Source organism: Populus trichocarpa, chromosome 1 (genome assembly GCF_000002775.5).
Source record: "Populus trichocarpa isolate Nisqually-1 chromosome 1, P.trichocarpa_v4.1, whole genome shotgun sequence".
Taxonomy (NCBI): Eukaryota; Viridiplantae; Streptophyta; class Magnoliopsida; order Malpighiales; family Salicaceae; genus Populus; species Populus trichocarpa.
Window position 1 is genome coordinate 5,765,538 of NC_037285.2, and position 22,036 is coordinate 5,787,573.

The following is a 22,036-nucleotide window of genomic DNA, read 5'->3' on the forward strand; positions in this document are numbered from 1 at the left end:
CTAATCTGGTGACTCTCTCACTCTTTAAAACTCAAGAACTAAAATCAAATTTACAAACTGAAGGGAGTTAAAAGAAAATTTGACAAAATCCGAAAACCTAAAGGGCACCGACACAAAAGTTTTTTTTTTTAATTTTAAAAGGCCTCCCATTTTATTTGGTCCCCTTCTTTTCAACAATAAAGCTGCTTTTTTATTTTTATGAAATCGAGTGTAAATCCAGTAGCAAGATTTTATTTTTAAGATTGAGATAATATATAATAAGTATATAAAAATAAATTATCAACCTCAAACTTCAATTAAATCAGCATTAAATCATCAATTTGAAAAAAAAATCGATGACCAAAGAAGAAAACAAATGAAGAAAGAGGACCGCAATTGACATCATATTTTTCTTAAAAATAAAAGGCATGTCTGCTATGTTTTTCATATATTTTTTAATTTTAATCCTCTTATATTTAATTTCTTGCAAATACCAATTTTAAATTCTATTTTCATTAAATTGAATATAATACCAGGATATTTTTCTGAGATCGTGATAACTACATAAAAAATAAGTTCAAATAAATTATCAATCTCAAATTTTCAATAATACATTATTAAAAAATAAAATTAAAAAAAAAATCATCAAAAAAAAAAAAAAGTAAAACACTATGCGAAGCCTCTTCTAGTTATTTTTTTTCTCTAACATATCATTCTTTAAAAAAAGACTTTCATCTTTATTCTTTATTTTATCCACTCCCTTTCATAATAATAAAGCTATATTTAATTTTTATTTTCAACTTTACTCTTCATTATCATTCAGATTTTAATTTTTTTCAATCAAATATTAAGAAAAAAAAGAAAGAAGAGGAAATGGGTTCATTTCCATTCTGATCCTTATCATTAATATTTTATCCAACAGAACCTTAAAAACACGAAAAAATCTATGATTGGTGTCCGGTTTGCCGATGAAAAAACAAAAGAACAATTACAATTAAAGAATCAATAAGAGAAAAAGCCGTCATGGATAATCATAAAGTTGATGCTATACGACAAGTAGCAAGACACGGTTATGCGTAGCCACGAGGAGCCATAAACGAAGAACGAGGACCTGTTGCCAATTGCAATAGAAAACTACATTGCGTGGTGGGTCCGCCGAGTGACAACCCACCGCTCTAGACTGGGAATAGAAGACCCATTGGTTGATCAACTATCAAGGAGAGGCACAAACAAAGATGGTAATGGAGAGAGGGAGGTGCCTGGAGGCTTCACTCGGCGAACCAAACCTAGATCTATTTTTTTTTTTTTAAAATGGGACCTGTATAGGGATCATGAATGATGATTATACGATAGGCATAGGTGTAGGCACTGAAGACATAATTCATAGTCAATTTTTTCGTAGAAGTGTTCCTAATGTTGATAAAAAAATTCTTTGATGGAATCCTTTTCTTTAAAAAAAAATATTAAATGGTTGTTAGAGTTTGTGCATTTTTAATTGAAGAAATTTTTTTATTATTAGAAGGTAGAATTTACAAGATAAAAACTAACTTCTGATACCGAATACTTGTAATATAATATTTTAGAAGATAGAACTCGTCTTGGTAAGCCTATAATTTTATTGAATAATTTGAAATGGATGTCTTGTAAAGTTGAAAGTGTGGATAAAGAAATGGATTGCTATGAGAAATCTTCAGTTCTAAATTAATGCACACGAAGATGAAAAAGGATGTGGACGGCAAGGAACGTGAAGAAGTTAATCTTCTAGAAGAAGCTCAAACATTATTGCTTGGTGGAGACAACGTTGACATAACAGAAACAAAAGAACCAGATGAGCAGCGGAAGAAATTAATTAATGAGGTGGTCTCTGAAGAGGTCGCTAGCTCTACACATATATGGTGGCTGAATGGAGAAGCAGAGGAACATGGAATAATCCGAGGGCTCATTACATGATGGTTAATTATGGGATGTAACATCATTAATTTTGTAGTATTTCGGGTGCATGTTTCAATGCTAGGCTGAGCATAGAACGTTGATAATTTGGATGAGCATAGCATTTGTCCTTGTGCTGATATATTGTAGCATCTCTTTGAATTTTACTGACTTGATGAAGAGTGAAAGACAACAAAATTCTTCGGGTCTTAAAATTTTATAAAGAAGACTTTGAAATAAGATTTTTAAATATCGAAATCGGATGAAAAATAGCATATAATAAAGTTATTTAAACAGGAGCTAAACCGACCCTGCTAGTTAATAAAAACCTAAACCAAAGAACATATATAATCAAGAAAACACTACTCCTAAGAAAAACTATTGATTGTAAGAGCTAAAAATATGATACGACATGCATGTTGATTCGAACATCGAGGCAACACATTCAGCAACTGGAATTATAATAGATTAATAAAGTTGACAAATATATATATATATATATATATATATATACGTACATCAATAATGATAATGGTTCCATCGACTCTCCAGGCAATTATTTTATTTTATTTTGTTTAATCTCTTATATTCCAAGTGCCTGAAATATATATATGACCACAGGTTGTAGTGAGATAAATCGTGCAGAACTGCGAGCGGCGGGAGACCTCTCTCTTCTGTGGATCAAACATCTTCAGTCATCAGAATAATAACTATATTGCGAAGAAATATTTAACTCTGAAAATTTGCATGAACCGACAACATTAAACCAGTACCTTGTGATGCTAGTTCTGCGGTCCAAGCTGGTCCTTCTCGTTGTTTATCTTTTCACATAAAGCATCGACTATCACTTGCAAGGAGTGTTTTTCATTTTCTAACAGTGCAATTTTCGCTCGAAGCTGAAGTACACTCAAGCTTTCTGGATTGTTGATTTTTCTCGTTAACAGATTAATGTCATGTTTGAGCTGTGCATTTTCACGCTGGAGATCTTTATCATCGGAGCCACCCTGACCAAAAAATGATTAAAATAATAATGAATAGTTACCCTATAGATAAAATGAGTCAATCAAAGAAAAACACTTTTGATCAGAATGTCATCAGCCTCATTTTCTATCTATTAAGATCTTGTTTGACGTAAGATTTCACCACTAGGAAAAAAATTGACGCGAGAATCCAGTATGAATTTGTTGCTCGGAAGAGATCCTAACGTGGTTAATTCTGTAAAACCAAGTCACCGTATAGGGCATATAAATAGAAGAACCGGGATAACCTATGACTTGCCTGTCTATATCCCCGAAAGGATAATTAAATCAACAATCTAACAGCAACTGGCCTTCAACTTTTGAGGAACATACACGGTCGCTGTCCAGGAGAAAGCAGGAGCCCCTTTTCTCGAAACATAGTCTGTTGAAACCGAATCCTAACTGGTTACACAGTGAAGGGAAATTACAGGAGCAGCGTAGTGGTGGAGAAGCACTGCGTTGGAGAAGTAAATTAGTTTCCTCTAGTCAATTCCATTATGCAGGTGGCTTCGATATCATCTACTAGATTAAGTAGTGTATCAAAGGATAGACTGCTATAAAAAGCAAGTAATTTCTTGGGGAAAGAGAATTAGAAGGCTCTCAATTAGTGAGGTCAAGGCTTGGCTTTGATGACAAACTACTACTTGCTCTTGACCCTCGTTATTCTTTAGAGAAACTACGCTTCCAATAAATTCCTTTATAGTTAAACCAAAATCGTAGAAGGTGAGATCAACAAATGCTGGTTAGCGTAGCATGCTCTGCTTTCTCCAAATCCTTCTGCTGTTAAGACTCTCAGATGAACTCCTACTTCCTTTCATATTGAGTAGGGAGGCAGATCCTGAACTTCTTGGAAATAATTCTCCTCAAATGACATTTATATGGCGGATTCATGACTGGAATATGGAGCTCTTTTTGTTCCGGTAGTTGAAGCTCTGTACCCCCAGAGGTACACGAGTGATTTCATGCTATTTTAAGCACTTCCATTCTCAAATGCCCTTTAATGATAGGTCAAGATCATGGACTATCCACGTTAAAAAATAAGTAGCAATTGAAGAGAGTGTTGGTGAAATTATTTCATATGAAATAATTACAAGAAAAAACAATCTATGAAAAAGTGACGATTTACTTTCTCTAATCTTATTCTTCTATTAAAACCTCTACTGAGTTATTTATTTATTAATTGTTGCTAATAGACTGCAAGTAGTTAATTTTGTAAGACAGATAGCAAGGGAAGAAAATGGAGAAACACTTACTAGTCGTTTCGAGAGCACTTCCACAACCGTATTTTGTCTATGCAGCTGGCTCTTTAGTTGGCCAAATTCCTTTTCAAGTTGTTTCATCCCATCTTTTTGATGTTGCAAAGTTTGTACTAGCTGCGTTCCTTCATTTTTTAAATAATTATTCTCTCTCCTTAAACCATCATTTTCTTTGGTAAGTGCATCCAATTTTGTCTCGGTCTTCTTTTTCATTTCCTGCACAAAAGAAACAAATAGATTAGAGAGAAAAACATAAATATGTAAGAATAAATTGTTCTGTTGTCATACTTAAGAGTGAGCATTGGTTATGTTAGTGCTAGTATGAAAGATTTATAGAAGTATTATTTATATATCTTATCATAACAGTTAATTATGTGAAGTTTCAAGATATAATTTATATTATTCTCTAATTAAAACATCCCCTCAAGTGAAAACTCTTTAAGTTTGAAACTTGCATAAGTCCATATCACCTTATGCTTGATTTTTATCAAATAAATAGAGATGATAGATTTGAACTCGTGACCACTTAGTCATCAAGACTCTGATATCATATTAAAGAACCATTTCAATCCAATAACTTAAACAGGTGAAATTCCAAAATATAATTTATATTATTTTTTAACAATGACAAGATAGCCTGACCAAGAATGCATATATCACTTCTTCAAAAGAAATTAAAGCCTTTCCTTGTTGTAAGTTATAATAAGGATTGACACAATATTGAAAAAATAAAACATTCTTTTATAATTTATATAGTGAACTTTGAAAAGGGTTAATAACCAACTAAAATATATATAAAAAGAGGGGTATCTAGCTAGGACAAAAAACACATTTGAAAAAAAAAACGGATCTCATCCAGGTTTTGCCGAGTCGTCAAGGTCGCGAGTCAACCCGGCAGGTCGACCAGGTTTTTGCTCATATCGGTCTTCTGCCTTACCCAGACTAGTCCAATCACCAGGTCTCGGATCAACTCGAAAGGCCGGTCCAGGTTTAATAACTATGTTCGATATAATTGTTACAAAGCTCAAATATATAAATATTCAACACTTTTAAAATTAACAATATAAGGAGATTACAATCTCTAACTATTATAATCTAAAAAAAATTAATTAACTCTAAACACAAAACCTTTTTTTGTTTATCAAGAATTCATAAAATAAATTGAAGATTAAGATAATTTTTATAAAAGATGCTGAGCACATTTTATTTATTATTTGATTTTAAGTTAGTTATCTTACTAACATCACCTTAACCTTCATCATTATTGGTACCATATCATCATCATTATACATCATCATTATTTCATTACCATTTTATTTATTATTTGATTTTAAGTTAATTATTTTACTAACATCACCTTATCATTATTGGCACTATATCATTATCATCTTATCATTATTATACATTATCATTATTTCATTACCACTGTATTTCTCACATCATAATTATTAAATACCAAAAACTTTATTTCATGTAAAACATTTTACACAAAACATATGTCCCTTAATTTAAATTAGTTACTACGTACATAATAAGTAAATATATTTTATTTATATGAAATGATTTGTAACTTGTACATGTGCAAAGATATATTTTACTAAAATAATAATTAAGTTTAAAAAATAAAAATAAAATATATAGGGTATTAGCATAGACATACTCATCATCACTATTATTTACTCAATAAAACATTTATAAATACAATGAAAAATACACAAAAAGTATATTATAACATTATTTGTCTCGCAAATTGCATCACAAGGCTTTGAAACTGAGTATTGTATAACACTATGATCTTAATATATGTGTGTATAAAAAAAAAAAAAGAAATTAAGTCATCTTTTTTAACTAAAAAAAGCCGCCCAAAAAAGTAGTTAATTATCCTTTGCGTTATATTGTTTTTAGAACGAAACCGTTTTCTTTTAAATAATACATAATTTGATTTAAATCTAAAATATGTGACAAAAACACTATATAATTTAATTTTAAACCAGATATAATTGTGCTGTAAAAGAAAAGGGAGAGAAAAATGCTAATCCAAGAATCTAGTGTCTATAAACTCGGTAGGTAGGTGTTTTCTTTCAACAAAAAAAAAAAAAAAAAAACATGGCAGGTAGCTAGTTTACTTGGTTTTTTTTTTTTAATTCAACCAAGGGTATCCCGGGGCTTTTTGACCTGAGAATAATTCCCTTTCAAGCCGGGAGCATGAAGGTGAAATCCCTCCCCATAATAAAATTTTATTTAAAAATATAGTTAAAATTATATTTTTTTAATTTTTTAATTTTTTTATTAATTTTTTTTTATATTTATATTTTTAAATTGTTTTGATATATTAATTTTAAAAATAATTTTTTTAAAAAAATTATTTTAATATATTTTTAACTAAAAAAACATTTTAAATCGTAATCATTTATACATTCTAAAATAGAAGAAATACGTTTTTAATGGATTACAATTGTATTCTCGTCCTATAGGATAGAGGTAGGGGTGATCATTTTCGGTTCGGTTCGGTTTTTATCAAAAAAAGTAATCAAGCTGAATTTTTTTTTTTTTGAAAAAAAAACCGAAACCGAACCGAAACCAGGTCAAACCGACCGGTTTCGGTTTGGTTCGGTTCGGTTTTTTGAGGGCAAAAACCGGTTCAAACCGGTTTGGCTCGGTTTTTCCGGTTTTGGCTTGGTTTTCTCGGTTTTTTCCGGTTTTGGCTTGGTTTTCTCGGTTTTTTCCGGTTTTGGCTCGGTTTGGCTCAGTTTTTTTCCAGTTTTTTGTCGGTTTCGGTTCGGTTCGGTTCGGTTTTTTTGGTTTTTTGCTTATAAAACCGAAACCGAACCGAATCGGCCGGTTTTTTCAAAAATTTAATCGGTTTAATCGGGTTTTTTTTCGGTTCGGTTTTTTCGGTTATTTTTTTTCCGGTTTTCTCGGTTTAATCGATTTTCCGGTTTTTTTGCTCACCCCTAGATAGAGGTCACTTTCACCACCTCAGCTAATTGTTTGTAGTTTACATTGTTTTTATCATATTATTTTCACTCAAAAAAAAATAAAAAATATATATATATATATAAAAGTTATGTCATGCCTTCAACGAACTCTGGACCCCAACAAAAAAATACTTTTCATAAATAGCTTTTGAATTCGAGTCACAATTTGTTTAAATATATAAGAATGCTATAACAATATTTTAAATTAATTTTCATATTTTAAGAGAAAATAAAAGTTAATTTTCATAGTTCTTTGATTCCAATTATTATGAGATAAAATGGATGAATTTATTTTTTGAAAAAATATGTTAATTTTCTACTCAAATTTAAAAGTAATATGTTCGTATTAATTCAACACAAATTATTTTCATTCACTTAAAAAAAAGAAAAAGGAAACAACTTAAATCAATTACGTATACTCCATAGATAATAAGCAAACAGGACCTCGATCTACATATTAATTATAGAACGAAACAATCGAGTTGAGATTCTGCTATGAATCCAAAGAGAGAAGAGAATAGGGGTCTCCTACCTTGCATCGTTCACGATATGCCTTGTCAACCAGTCTTTTCTTCTCAGCTGCTGCATCTCTAGTAGCTCCAGAAACTTTTCTTTTACGATTAGTATCAGTTGTGTTTTGAAACGGATTAATAGCTAGTTCGGCCGACGACGCCACACTAGGAGTTGGTTCCAAGAACACCGATGCATTCAATTCCCCTGCGTTTTAAATTTTAAATGAACAAGAACCTTTAGAGAAGCAAGCAAGATAGATGCGGAATTAGTCAAAAGAAAATGCAATATTGTGGGGATGATTGAGCTGCGATTTTCACTTACTGTCTATATCGAAGAGATCCTGCAGAGAATAGTTTCTTTTCCAGAAGCTGGCAGTGGCACCCTCCATTTCATAGGATTCGCCTTCTGTAGGGGGAGATGAAGAGACTTCAGTTCTTGAAAATAAAAATATCGAGATTAATTATCAGAAAACTTGTGAGCCAGACTGCTCAGTCAAATCGCGCGAAAGCCATTCGATATCGCACGTCCAATTTGGAAAATTGGACGACTTCGCTCAGACAACTCCATGGGCCACCCTAGTTGTTGTTTAGAATTACAGAAACTTGGATCGAATGCCACGTGTTAGACCGCCCCCACAGACTTGTACACCATAGGCCCAATAAGGTCGCTCTCAGAAGCTCATCCAAAGACGAATATCCACCCCTTTTCTTAGGTAATTCTTTTTTTAGCTAAATTGTTAAATTCATTCTTGTATTTTTCAAATTCAGTTTTGATTAGATATATTTGAGATCAAGTATCTTTTTTCAAGTTTCCTCCTATATTTTATATATAAAATAATTTAAATTCTCTTAACATCGATAAATCATCAACCTAACTAATGATTTTTTATATTCTTGATTATATTTTTTCTAAGAAATAGATCATTTCTTCTTCGCCTTAGAAAAACACTAGCAGTCTTAAACTCTCTCTTTTCTTTTCTTTTCTTTTTAATATAAAACAAAACTTTTTTAAGATATAAAATTAGTTTATATATATATATGTGTGTGTGTGTGTGTGTGTAATTGATCTGTTAGTTTCAAGGTTACTGAAGCTGAGGGTATTTAAGTTATTTAGTTAGTTTTTGTTGAGATGATAGTAAAATACCAAAACGAATAACACATCATCTACCAAGCTGGATAACATGTCATCAGTTAAAAAAAAAACACGTTGTCCGCCATTAAGGAACAACATGGTATGCTAGGATCATTTATGCATAGGCCTTTCCTTGGAGGCCACTGGCATGCGGGCCATTTTTATTTATTTATTTTTGCATTTTCATTCTTTTAATCTAATTTTTTTATTAATAACCTCTCTTTCATTTTTTTAAATTTAAATTATATATATATATATATATATATATATATATATATATATTAATTGATGTTTTGAAATTTATTTTTGAATTTTCTTTCCATCTCAAATTTTAAAATAAACAAGTGTATTTGTATAGTTTATTTATAAAAATAAAAATCATATATATTTAGTGAGTAGAATTAACCTCCAAAATAAAATAAAATATTTGTAGTGCATCATTTTTTTTCCTTACAAAGAAGATTAGCTTCACGCAACGTTTATGACTATTATTTGATTTATTATTATTATTATTATTTATTATTCTATTAAACATGAATATTGTCCTTATATTTTTTAATTAAAAAAATTGTGAAACCAAAAATTTCATTTATAATGTTGTAGCCTTTTTTTTTTGTTAAAAAATACTTTAAAATCCTACTCGAATCGTAGGGTGAGTATAGTAAGTAGTAACTAGTAGATTGACTAAATTAACTTGCTTTTAAATATAATTATAAATTTACAATAGTGTGATATTGATATTAAAATTAAAAAAAAACCTAAAGGAGAAGGATAAATTATTGTAGCTATACTTGTTCATTATGATCTGATGAAATTACCCCTAGCTAGCATAAAAAAAATTTAAACTAAGCATTCGAGGAAAGGTGGTCTTTAATAATTTGTGTAGGGTTAGGTTAGTAATTTTATTTGTTGTGTACAGTAAAATTATTGATTTATCCCTATAATAATAATAAAAAAAACCAATACCTTTCAATAATCGGTGTTATACTCTTTTTATTTTTTCTTTAAAATAGTGAAATTACTTTATTAATCTTGAAGATAAAATCAATGTAATTCTCTTATAAGGCCTTTTTGGAGCATGCATAATATATGAGTGGATCAACCCACATCCTTTAAAAGGAGGGTGCTAAGTCGTCAACCACTAAACACTGCCTCCTACGGTAAAATTTGAAAGGCCTCGACACATTTTTTATGATGGAACAACACGTGCATCAATGAAAGTGTTTGTAAGGTTTCGACGCCCCCTCAACGATGAGTGACGTGCGCACCACATTGACGTCTGGTTTAACACCGACATCCATTTCTTTTTTCTCTCTCTCTCCTCCTTGAATTCAACATTAACCTATACAAAAATTCAGACCAGCCCCTGCAATTTATTTTTCCTTGGCATTTGGTCTCTATCATTTTAATTACTATTTTTTTTTAATTTTGAATATTCTTTTTAATTATAAATGTTTTTGTAATTTTACTTCCTACCATTTTTTAGTCTTTCAAATTTGATCGATCTCCTTTTTTTTTATTGCTATCTTTTTTGCTTTGACAAGTTTTTTAGATTGATATTTTTTTCATGATTTTATCTTTTAAAAATAAATTGGTTGATAGTTAAGCTTCTTGATTAAACTCGGTTCTAAGATTTTCACACATTGTGAGTTTTAGAAATTAAACCAAGTTTATGAGGATCACCTAGTTTTCTCTCTCTCTCTCTCTTTTTTAAGACTGATTTTTTTTTTATCTTTTTTTTTAGTTTTGCTTTTTTTTTTATATAGTTTGCCTTCTATGGGGTTAGTTCCGAGTTTATAACAAGAGTCGCTGATTTCGAAGCTTAACGTGGTTGAATTTTGATTTTGTCATTTTTTAAATTGTTTAATGTTAATTTCATCCGTAACATTTTATTTATTGAAAATTGGTCTTTGTACTTTCTTTTTCATTTTCTTTCTATTAGATTATCTCGATCCTGTGTCCATAGTCGCTAGCTGGATTAGCAAGTTAACCTGGATTTATTCATATTTTTTCCATTGTTTTTTTAATTATTTTTTTTCATTCTTCAACATTAGATTATTTGATAATTGAATTTCATGATTTTATTCATTTTGTTTTCGAACTCAATTACCTTGGTATTAAGACTAAGTCAAAGATTTTGCATCTTGATCTGGGTGGACTCGAATTGAGTTTTTTTTACCTTTTTTAATTATATTCTTCCTTGATTCTTGTCCTACAATATTTTATTTGCTAGAGATTGAGTTTAAACTTTTTTCTTTTTATTTTGCTTTCCATGGAGAGTTATTATGTTCTCTTTTGATTTATTAGGAATTGGTATTTGAATTTCATTTTTTTTCAACTTTTCTTTTTTTGATGTTATCTCATTCTTATGTTCATGATCGTGAAGTTTGCTAATTAACTTGATTTAATTAAGCTTATTTTTATTTTTTTTCAGTTCCGCTTTTTAATATTGACTTGTTTTTATACTGCTCAGATTGAATTCCTTTTACTTTTTTCTGTTAATATGTTTTTTACATAAAACATATTAACCAGTCACATACCACATGCCACGAGTCTAGTCAATTCTGAACTCTGTAAAACCAAATGAAAGACTTTAATTTTTCTTAAAAAACCGTTCTTAAAACATAAATTACAAGAAACAAAGGAATCTTTAAAAAGGTAATCTTGTAATGGCCTATTTCCCAGTATTCAAGAGGGAAAATACGGTATTAATTTTAGGATCGGACTATAATTTCCTTTAAGATCATGGAAGAAAATGAGAATTCTTAAAATTATAATATATTGCACAATAAATTGGGTGAAATAACCTCTCTACTTTGAAGCAAAGATAACTAGAGACCTTCGGTCCAATTAATCCATACACGGTGGCCAATTTATTAGCAATGGAGCTGGATTAATTTACAAGAGGCACATCGCCTTTTAAGTGCGCAGGTTTTTTTTTTTTCCCGGATAGAAAAAGGGCCGAAAGCCAAACAAGGAAAAGGAGCCCCACTTGCAGACTTTAAAATCCCCTAGTACTTGAATTTAATTTATATAAGTAAATCCAAGTGAATCGATTTAATAATTGAATTACTATTTCTGGAACAAATTTATTATTGTAAAATTCTATTAAAATTGTTAACTAGAAATAAAATAATTTTCTAAATTTACCCCTTTCATATCTCAACCTAAATAGATCTCTCCTTAACTTGACGGATACGCCACAGCCACCCTTTCAAAATCCAGGGTTTCAAGGAGAAAAATCTTACATGCTTGAGGCTCATATTTTGGTTATAGGGTTCAAGCTCAAAGTCATCAAAACCCAGATTTATTCGATCGTTATACTCTTCAAAAAAATGAAAATAAATAAAAGCCACTTCTAGCTCAAATATTCAGATTTATTTCTCTGAATCCCCCGACTTTCTCAATCTATTATAAAAAATATTTCAAGAGCAACATTAAAAATAGTTACAGATGCACTGTAAGGCTTGAGAGCATCAGTTCTTCTAATTAAAATTCCTTACAAAGTGTAAGCCAGATTGGTCCTTCACGAGAGACTCCACCAAAAAGCTAAGTCTTATATATATATATCAAGATTTACATCAAGATTCACAAGTCTATCAGCACATGAGCTAGACCCCCCTTACACTGGAGAGATTTCTGCCCTCCAGTCTCTGCGTGGAAGATTTATACCTATCTTGGAAAAATAGCATAAAGGCCTGCCCTGTCCTTGATCATCTGCCAAAACATGTTTAACCACTTGGGAAGCTACTTCAAGATGCAAACATCTGATTCCCAAATTCCATAACCAATCCAGCTGCAAATCCTGCCATGAAATACCCCAAGGAAATTTTCCATGCCCTATACGGATCATTCTTGCTGGTTCCATCACTGTCACTTTTATCCATCCATCAAATGGGGGAGACCGGTGCACATGAACGATAGTAGTGGGCTTATAAGATGGCCTAAACCAGTGAGATTTAGATACACTAAGTACAAATGACATTACCAATTTAAAAGGCAAATCAAAACCTCCAAGTTCCAATTTATTTATTTACTTCTTGATACTCTGGTAAGAGAACCAAAAACACACCGCTGCTAAAATCTAAGAACACCCTTCATACATGATGACGACGTACGTCCGTAAAATAGGTCTTGCAATTATAAGAATACATTAGGGCACATCCTTGGGTATTTAAATTCCTGTAGCCTCTTAATTCTCTTGTCAGCACACCTCCTCTATCCATTTACTTTGTAGCTCAGTACCTGGAATTTTTGTATTCAAAGATGATTAATTTCTATAAGCAATGGTTGTGCTTAGAATAAAGAACTCATAGTTAAATTAAAAGAGGAGTTAATTTCACGGATCAGTAGTTCGCAGAATCCTACAAATTCTTCTCTATAAAAAAAGATTTTTGGAGCCTCGTACAACAAGAAGAGTTAATGACTATATTATCATTAATGATATATTCTAGTCACTGAAAAAATATATTTTTTAGTAATGTAAAAGTTAGAAAGTAAAGAAAAAGTGTTCTACATTAAACAGATAAATCATATAAATTCTACATCCGTGTGATTCGCTTCTTGAATAGAAAACTTAACACAGGAAATTAAACTCAAAAAATTAACAACAAAATACTAAAATACATTTGATAATTCATAAAAACTACAAAGAAAAGATTAAAAAAAAAGAAGCAAAATAAAAGGAGTTACAAGGTCGAAATGTTACCTTAATTAGGATGCTTGCTTTGGTTCGAGGTCACTATCCTTGTTTATCTTTGCACATAAGGCATCAATAATCAATTGGAGAACATTCTTCTCTTGTTCTAGTTTCATGTTTTTTTCTCGAAGTTGAAGGAGGTTTAAATAGTCATCATTGTTAATCTTCTTAATCAGCAAATCCATTTCTAATTTCAGCCGTTTATTTTCGCGCTGAGGATCCATATTATCTTCGATACTAGCCTGCAATCAAAAGAAAGAAATGGAAACGCCCGTGAGATGATTACCGAGTTCACTTCCTCGTGTAAGCTTGAGTGAGATTCAGCTATTAAAAATAGCAATGGAAACGCTAAGTTTCATCAAGCTACACACACACACACACACACACACAAACAACCAATTTTTTTTATTTTTTTTAATATAACTGCTTGCTAGCTAGGGAGACAAAGTACCGAAGACTTTTGGACATGCATAACCCTAAATTTCTAATTAATTATTAAAGCATGCCAAAGAATTACCTCATATTTGATTCATGTTGCATTCACTAAAAAGGTGAGTATCTTTAATTAATTAATGTGAGATTCTCAACTTACATATAAAAAATCTCACAACCACTCGTGATTTCTTCCACGTTGATTACTTATTAATTAGTTCTTTTATGATTTAGTCTATAGCGATCTGAATGAGGCTTCACCAAACTTAATTAGGGCACACAACTCTCTATATCTTACTCAATAGGGGAAAGAGGGAAAGGCATGACCTTTGCTCAGGTTTGATATAAGCTTGTTGTGGTGAGAAGAGAGGAACTACCCTCTCCTTTTGTAAACATAATGAGCCCATGAAATGGATGACACAGAAAATTGGATGTCAAACAAGATTCCAGCAGTTAATTACCACCACTTAGCTAGCTCAGATAATTTGATCTAGATTATTGCATGTATAATGTGGTGATCATCGGCAAAGTGAAAAACGCAGGAGGTAAGAAGAAACACTCACTACTTGCTTCGAAAGCACATCCACGACTGCATTTTGCCCCTGAAGCTGGGCCTTCAGTTGGCGAAGTTCATTCTGTAGCAGTACTGTCATTTCGTCTTTCTGAGATTGCACCATCTCTTGCAGCTTAACTTCTTCCCTTTTGAAGGAGTCATTCTCTCTATTTAATTTCTTATTTTCTTCAGTGAGCACAAACAATTCTTGCTCATTTTTCTTTTTATTTTCCTGCATGATATTTGATCAAAACATAAGAATTACAGAAAAAAATCTAAATAAAAAGATAAGAAGAGACACAATCAGTTAACTACCCTGCATCGTCGCCGATATGCCCTGTCGGTCGCTCTTTTCTTTTCAAGATCCTTGGCAGTTTTAGGACCTTTTCTTTTCAGCTTAGTATGGGCAGTAGGAGACTCTCCAGGTAGAGGTGATAGGCACTGCCCGATTGGAAATGGGTTCAGTACTCCATAGCCGGCGGCGGTTTCATCGAGTGTAGATGTGTTTATTCCAGCTGCGATTAAAGTTTAGAAGAATAAAACCCTTCAAAAAGACCCCCTTTTTATTTTATTTTTTATAACCTAGCAAAGGAATACATTAGGAACAATGGAGAAACCCATGGCGAGAGAGAATGAACATGTAAGGGCACCTCAAAGCAAGAGCAGATAAGGATAACATAGGGAAAAGAACATAAAAAGCTAAGCATGAGAAGGTAACAAATCAAAAGGTTTCCCATAAAGATAAAAGCGCCATTGTAACAGAGATCGAGTAAGAGCATCAGTAATCTTATAGAGAACAAGAAACAGAACATACTCCACTGTCACATAAACAGATATTCAGATATGATTATGTAGTCTGACGCGAATACAGGTTGACTCTAACTAGTTCCTGGAAAATAAAGAACAGGACGTAGGGAGAATTAATTACAGTTCACATGCAGTACTACTTTGGTTTTCTCCTAGTCGGTAAAATCAATGCTTGGGAATCAACTTACTTCTATCAAGCCGAGGCGTCATATCTAACAGTTCACCAGCCCCTGCTGTCCAACACAAATTGAGCTGATCCATTAGCTGCTACCTGTAGAAAATTGAAAGCAAACAGAAATCAACTACAAAATAGGATACAACAACGCAAACAAATTAATAGGAGAGAAAATACTTCTTACGTCTCCGTCCAAGAGATCGAGAAGGTCCGTTTATTAATTTATAATAAGGTCATGAAAGCATGACGAGACAATATTTCAGGGGAAAATTGTGCGAAAACGCGCGATATAGAAAGAAATCGGGCGCACGACATGCTTGCATCATGAAAGTATCGTGTCATAACCATGACAAAAACAATCGTGCGATATATGTGCCACTGCCTTTTGTGTTCATTCTTTATCGCTCGGCCTTAAACGGGGCTGTAGTAGTAGAAGTGAATTAAGGACAAGGATGTTGAGTTTAATAATAACAACAAACAAAGAGAAGGCCAATATCATAGCTAGCTAGTACATAAGATTGGAAAAAACAAGTAGGATATCATAGCTAGCTAGTACACAAGATTGGAAAAAAAAAAACAAAAAAAAAAAACACCACCCTTTTGGTGCCCTAATTTGACAATGGTCCACTTAATCAAAGGCGAGTCTTTTGGTCAAATTAAAAGGACCTGGACACTTGGGCATAATTTTCTAAGTCAGTAGATAAAATAAAATAAAAATTAATTCATGACCCTTCAAACTACTCTTGCTGGCAGCTCGTCACTCTTGATCGAGTTTCTCTTTTCTTTTTCTTTTTTTAATCTGTAAAACGATTTACAATATCAAATTTTGAAAGAAATGCGCATTAAGAGACCGAAAATTATATTTGTAAGTAATTATTTTTTTATATAAAATAAATAAAGTTAGATAACCATCAAGCTCTAGCAAAAAGAAAACACATAATATTGATATACAAAAGAGATCGTAATTGTTTTTCTTAACCGAGCTTAGTGACAATAAAAAAAACCTTTCCACAAATAAATCAGTTAGTTTAAATTAAAAAAATCTCTCCCTTCAAAAAAAAAAAAAAAAAAAACCCTCCCTCATTTCATCTTTAAATAACGCCAACCATATATCAAATTACAGTGCCGATCAAGTGGTCCCATACTTCATTGTAATCATATAGTATACCAAGAGTGTGAATGGGTTTTAGGAGCACCTGTCTTTTTTCTTCATAGAAAGAGGCTCTTGGGTATATTTTAATTATTGGAGTACTGGGAGTCGCTTTCTTACCGCTGATGGTGCGTGCGTAGTTGGCACCGAGTAATATTCAATAATGTGTGTAGACATGATGAACATCGTATGCGAGGCCCATGAGGACGTGATCGACAAGGTGCGATGCGAAGCCTAATTGTTAAACAAGGTGGTCAAAGCTCCAATACTTTTTTTAAAAGTAGCAGCAGCAGCAGCAGCATGGTATTCCTTTGCCGTTTCTCTAATTCTGCAGCAAATTAAATCAACTGCAATGCCACTGATCAGTGTTTCGAAATAAAGTGACAAATCTGGATCCTGTTTTAGGATATGTTCCAAGGCAACTGGGATTATGCGCTCGAGTATTATAATGGATTATACAAGATTGTTGGTAAGCAGACTGAAAGTAATTATTATGCCAAGTTTCATGATGTGGTTCATAATGTTAAGAACAGTGGACAGCTTGGATTTATACAATTCTTGAGAGTAATATCTTAGAAAGTAGATATCCCTAATACATGAATGCAGATCTAAATTAACAACTCTTATTAATGGTTCATCGAGCAAGGAGTTTGGAGTGGAATGTTAATTACGTATTAAACAGCGTGGAATGTTAATTCTTATTAAACTATACGTTCATAAGGTTAATTAAAACCTATTTTTTTTAAAATACCCTTACAATTAAACTATAATGATTTACAAATATTAAGAACATTTTAGGTATAAAATATAATATTTATAATATCTTATTAAAAACTATCACAAAATTTTTAAAATCTTTTTGGTCCATGTAACTTAGAAAGTACATCATGAGGATCTTTTTAATTAACCTTATGAACGTTTCAGGGTTTATATTATAATTAAATTAATGCATAGATGAATAGGCGCATCACTTTCGATCCATGATTATACTATTGGATCTCACTTTGCTCTAGCCCTTGGTATCATCATCACTAGTTTTAATTAAGTTATCATTTCTTCAATTACGAGAGATGTCTTGATCATGTTGAAGGAAGAAAAGAAAAGAAAAATATTCACATCATTACTTAAGATTCTAAAATCGTGGAAAGTTGAAATGAAAAAGACAACACATTGGTCCCCTCGATCGTCACTCGGATCTGACATTTTTCATTTTCGAAAAGCAAATCAAAATATAATTCACTGATAGATCGATCAAAGCTCCATGTTTGGTTTCGTAACATTTAACTGTTTTACCAGGATTCAAATTTTGGTAGCAGTCATAAACCATCATATATAAATTCATAATTTCCTAATTAATAGCATCGGTGTCATTAATTAGTTCTTGAAATAAAATATATAAAAAAAAAAAGACAAAAAAAACATTTGTTCCATGAAACTGTCCAATTAATATACCACTCCATATAAAAACCTTGTACGATAATTAATATTGAGCAGAACACAAACATGTTGTTTAAAAATAAGATAATAATTGTTTTTTAAAATATTTTTTATTTGAAAATATATTAAAATAATATTATTTTTTATTTTTTAAAAATAATTTTTTAATTTCAACACATTAAAACAATTATAAAATATAAAAAAATAATGTTTTTTAAAAAATTAAATTTTAATAAAACACCATTTGGAACGTCGCTATCATCTTGGGTTCTAGATAAGGATTTTCTTTTTTGGGAATAAAATAGTTAGTAAGAAGGAAATTAAATTTTAAAACAAAATTAGAAAAAGGAAGGTAGAACTACTTCTGCAGCTCAAAGCAATCCAGTCTGGTAAAACAAATTAATCTATGAAATAACGATTCTTAATGACAATTTTTCGTCATCAGTCTCGAATTAAGGTAACTGTTCAATAAGGAGTTGTACCTTACAGGGTGTCGTTCAGATTTGCATATAATCTGACAGAAAAGCATGCATGTTTTGTCTGTCCGAGCATCCTGTTTTCTTTTTCGAAAATCACCCACTCGTCCAAACCAAATTAACGTTGTCTTTACTGTGCTGCATGTATCATGTCATCCTAGATAATGATTTGCAAAGTCAATACTCTCATCAATGCAGCTTCAAGTCATCTCTGATATATGAACTTGATTCGGCTCCCATAAAGCTGCTTGATGCAACTATTAATCATGTAATTCTTTCTTCCCTTGTTAATGATCCGTTTTCAAGCCTGGATCATCGGCGTTTTCTACAGAAAACATCTTCAATATTTTGTACTCCTCTTTTCTTCCCCTTCCTGAAGATTATAAATAAACCAAGATAAGCATAGACGAAGGGAAAAATTCTAGTTAAAGACAGATTCAAAACATATTCACGTACCCATAATAATGTCAAGACCAGAACAGTTGTTAGCACCAGCAGAAATATTCATAGTTTCTGATGAATAGCATCTGAACTGGACGGCTGAATGCATTTTGAGGGTTTGTTGGTGAGATGTGGTTGTGAGGAATCATGGGCGAGCTGAGTTCTTTTTAAAATGAAGGTAGTATCCATCATTGACGAAGACTACACAAAGCGCTGCATTGTTTGACGAGGTCACTGCGGTACCATGTGTAACACAACCCTTTTAACCTGTTGTTGAGGACTTGGTTTTATTGGCCGATAAATTTTTATAGATCTTATCGGTTGATAGCAGATAAATTTTAAAAAATCTTATCTAAAAGAAATTATAAATGACCAATAGGCTACTATTAAGAAAATATGGGGGACTTTTTTTCTATCTATAAGAAAAAGGACGAGCACCCTTTTTTCCCCAACCCCATTTTTCAATTACAATAACTTTAGATGGAGTATTCTTACAATTTGTAATGGAGTCATCCTCAAATTCAAATTAAAAAAAAAAACCTGATCCCATTTTTTTTCATAAATAAATAAATTTACGAGAAATCAAATTACCAAAAACATCCTCCATTTGTCACAACTGGTTCTAACCCCTAACCACCACATCAGCAAATTGATGTCCCTTTTAGAAGAAATTGCCTCTCAATATCCTGCATGAACACACAAGCACAGTCATCAGTATGAGCCCTCAGTAAAAAATCTTGAGGCCAACTGTTCTCTGTTGTGAATGGCTACTGCACTAAAAAAGAGGGAGAGTGGCAATTTCAGGTACAAGATCACTAATCCAATACAACTTCCTTGCAAGTTTATAGAAATGCAAACATTTAGATGCATGACATGACACAGACATTCTAGAGATATAAATAATCTTCAAGTTAGTCATACGAGCCACATTTCATTACAAGTCTCTTAAAACTGTTTCAATTACATGTCTTTACAGGTTGCATAACAAAAAAAAGAAGTTTATAAAATCACTTATTTCAAAAAATGAAACCAACAAAGCAATGACTACCGCCATTGTCAGCAAAGCCAGCTAAATGTCGTGAAAATTTTCCTTCTGTCAAATTTCTTTTTGAACTTGTGGTTCCTGATTTGAGCACTTGAACCCAGGAGAGAGAGAAAAGTAATGGAAATGACAGAGCTAGGAAACCACGTATGCTTTCTGAGAAACTTGGCACAAGGAAACTGCATATATATACATTTAGCAAACTATTTTGTACGAGAAGAAAGTTTGCAAGCAGTTTTTGCGTGAAACTATGCTAATAATCCTTGCAAAATACTTAATGGTACCTTCTCATGCTTCCTTCTGTAGTCTTTTTGGTTCAGTAACTTGTCACCTATTATAGAATGTATCTATATAAAAATATTGTATATAAAAAATATTGTAGTCATATTCTTGTATGGTAATCTCCACCATTGCTATTGTATATTGCCCTACACATATATATAAAAAGGGTTGGCTAACCATTAGGTTAAGCCTCCTAATTATTCTCAACTTGGTATTAGAGTCTTCTGCCGTCAGAACTCTTCTCCCCCTCTCTCCACCTGCAGTCGGCCTCCTCTCTCCCTCTCCCAAATGGACTCTGCTGCTGCTTTCACCTTTTCCCCCATCAAACTGGCAGTACAGCCCAGCCGGCTAGCCACTTAAAAGCTGCTGCAGCTGGTTCCTTCTCCCAACAGCAACAACCCCAACCTGCAGTGCAGACCGCTGGTTCGTTCTCCCATGTTTCTGTCGTCCCTTTTCACATCATGGGGGCAACACCTCCTTCTATCATTGCGTTGTCCAACACTCATCAAGTGGTCTCATTGAAGTTTACGACCACCAACTATCTTTATTGGCGAATGTAAATGAAGCCATATCTTCTTGGACAGGGTGTTTTTCACTTTGTCGATGGCTCAGTGCTATGTCCTCCCTCTCAGGTTTCTGACAGTTCTAGTGGTTCTTCTTTGGCAATCAACCCCTCTTTTCTTCGTTGGAAGCAACATGATCAACTTATTTTAAGCGCGTTACTCTCCTCTCTCTCCATGGACGTCTTGCATCTTGTGGTAGATTGTCAGACTTCTTCTTGTGTTTGGCGCACTCTTGAGAAAACGTTTGCTTCTCCGTCGAATTCCCGCATTATATAACTCCATGGATCCTTTCAAGATCTTCAACAAAGGGATGCTTCAGTTACTTCATACATGCAGCACGCCAAATCATTATTTGATGAATTGGCTGTTGCTGGTTAGCCTCTTTCTCTTAAAGACTTCAACCTCTATATATTTCGTGGTCTTCGCAGTGAGTTTAAAGACTTGGTCACTAGTCTTGTAACCAAGGCAGAACCGTTGTCATACGCTAATCTTCACAGCCATCTTTTTACTCATGAGTTTCTACATAAGTCTTCTCTTCCAGTCATGACTGCAAATCCACCTCTGCTACCCACACCTTCTCTACTGCCCTCTGCTCACCTTGCCCAGCATCAGCACCAGTCTGATTTCAGCTGTAACAGAGGCCGGTCATGTGGTTACTGGCGCCCCAACAACAGTCAGTATAACAGTCATCACAAGTCTAATTTTCATGTTGTTCATTCTCCTGCCCCTGCAGACTGGAAGCAAAACAACTGGCAACAGACCAGACGGTCTGCTGGTTCTGGACAGTGGCCTTTTCACCGATCTTTTGAGTAGACTGTCAAGTGTCAGCTCTACTTCTCCTACTGCCACACCGCCCCTCAATGTGCTCAGTTTTGCAGCAGCAGCCACCAACCCTCTGCTCAAAGGTTCTCAAGCCTTCTTTATCTATGCTTGAAGTTTACAAAAAACAAAACTTTGTTATATCAAGTCTAAATGCCCCACAAGAGTTCTTCAAACAACACTTTGAAGAGAACTCTTCCCTTCAAGGAAGAATTTTCAACAAACTCTTAATGACAATTAGAAGGAACATGACCACCATTGTCGTTTCCAAAAGCAACAAGGCTATTGATTCAAATCGACGACATACCATTGAATATTTTTCAACCCGACCATTGAAAACAAAATCTTTCATTGA

General features: G+C 32.8%; 2 protein-coding genes across 17 annotated transcripts; both read right to left on the reverse strand.

The window, feature by feature from the left end:
• Positions 1 to 2,327: 2,327 nt before the first annotated feature.
• LOC7491472 (uncharacterized) lies at positions 2,328 to 8,223 on the reverse strand. Of its 2 annotated transcripts, none has more exons than XM_024606123.2 (5): positions 7,996 to 8,223; positions 7,694 to 7,878; positions 4,181 to 4,399; positions 2,682 to 2,912; positions 2,328 to 2,597 (listed from the first exon to the last, which is right to left on the reverse strand). In XM_024606123.2, exons 1-4 carry the CDS (start codon positions 8,060 to 8,062, stop codon positions 2,691 to 2,693), a joined length of 693 nt encoding a protein of 230 aa, XP_024461891.2. In that variant the 5' UTR covers positions 8,063 to 8,223; the 3' UTR covers positions 2,328 to 2,597; positions 2,682 to 2,690. The 2 variants fall into 2 exon arrangements, with proteins under 2 accessions (XP_024461891.2, XP_002299391.3); XM_002299355.4 differs by having other exon boundaries at positions 2,328 to 2,582; positions 7,996 to 8,221.
• Positions 8,224 to 12,181: 3,958 nt separating this feature from the next.
• Positions 12,182 to 19,242, reverse strand: LOC7491473 (uncharacterized). 15 transcript variants are annotated; one of them, XR_008058624.1, is made up of 9 exons: positions 18,991 to 19,242; positions 18,541 to 18,907; positions 16,742 to 16,968; positions 15,656 to 15,892; positions 15,485 to 15,567; positions 14,805 to 15,378; positions 14,500 to 14,721; positions 13,514 to 13,746; positions 12,182 to 13,050 (listed from the first exon to the last, which is right to left on the reverse strand). XR_008058624.1 is itself a non-coding variant. In XM_024602569.2 (9 exons), the coding sequence occupies exons 5-8, from the start codon at positions 15,555 to 15,557 to the stop codon at positions 13,519 to 13,521; spliced, it is 723 nt and encodes a 240-aa protein (XP_024458337.1). In that variant the 5' UTR covers positions 15,558 to 15,567; positions 15,656 to 15,892; positions 16,742 to 16,968; positions 18,541 to 18,907; positions 18,991 to 19,229; the 3' UTR covers positions 12,182 to 13,050; positions 13,514 to 13,518. The 15 variants fall into 15 exon arrangements, 6 of the variants coding, with proteins under 6 accessions (XP_024458337.1, XP_052306802.1, XP_024458341.1 ...); XR_008058628.1 differs by having other exon boundaries at positions 14,805 to 15,004; positions 15,304 to 15,378; positions 15,485 to 15,892; positions 18,991 to 19,241; XR_008058629.1 differs by having other exon boundaries at positions 14,805 to 15,071; positions 18,991 to 19,240.
• Positions 19,243 to 22,036: the final 2,794 nt, after the last annotated feature.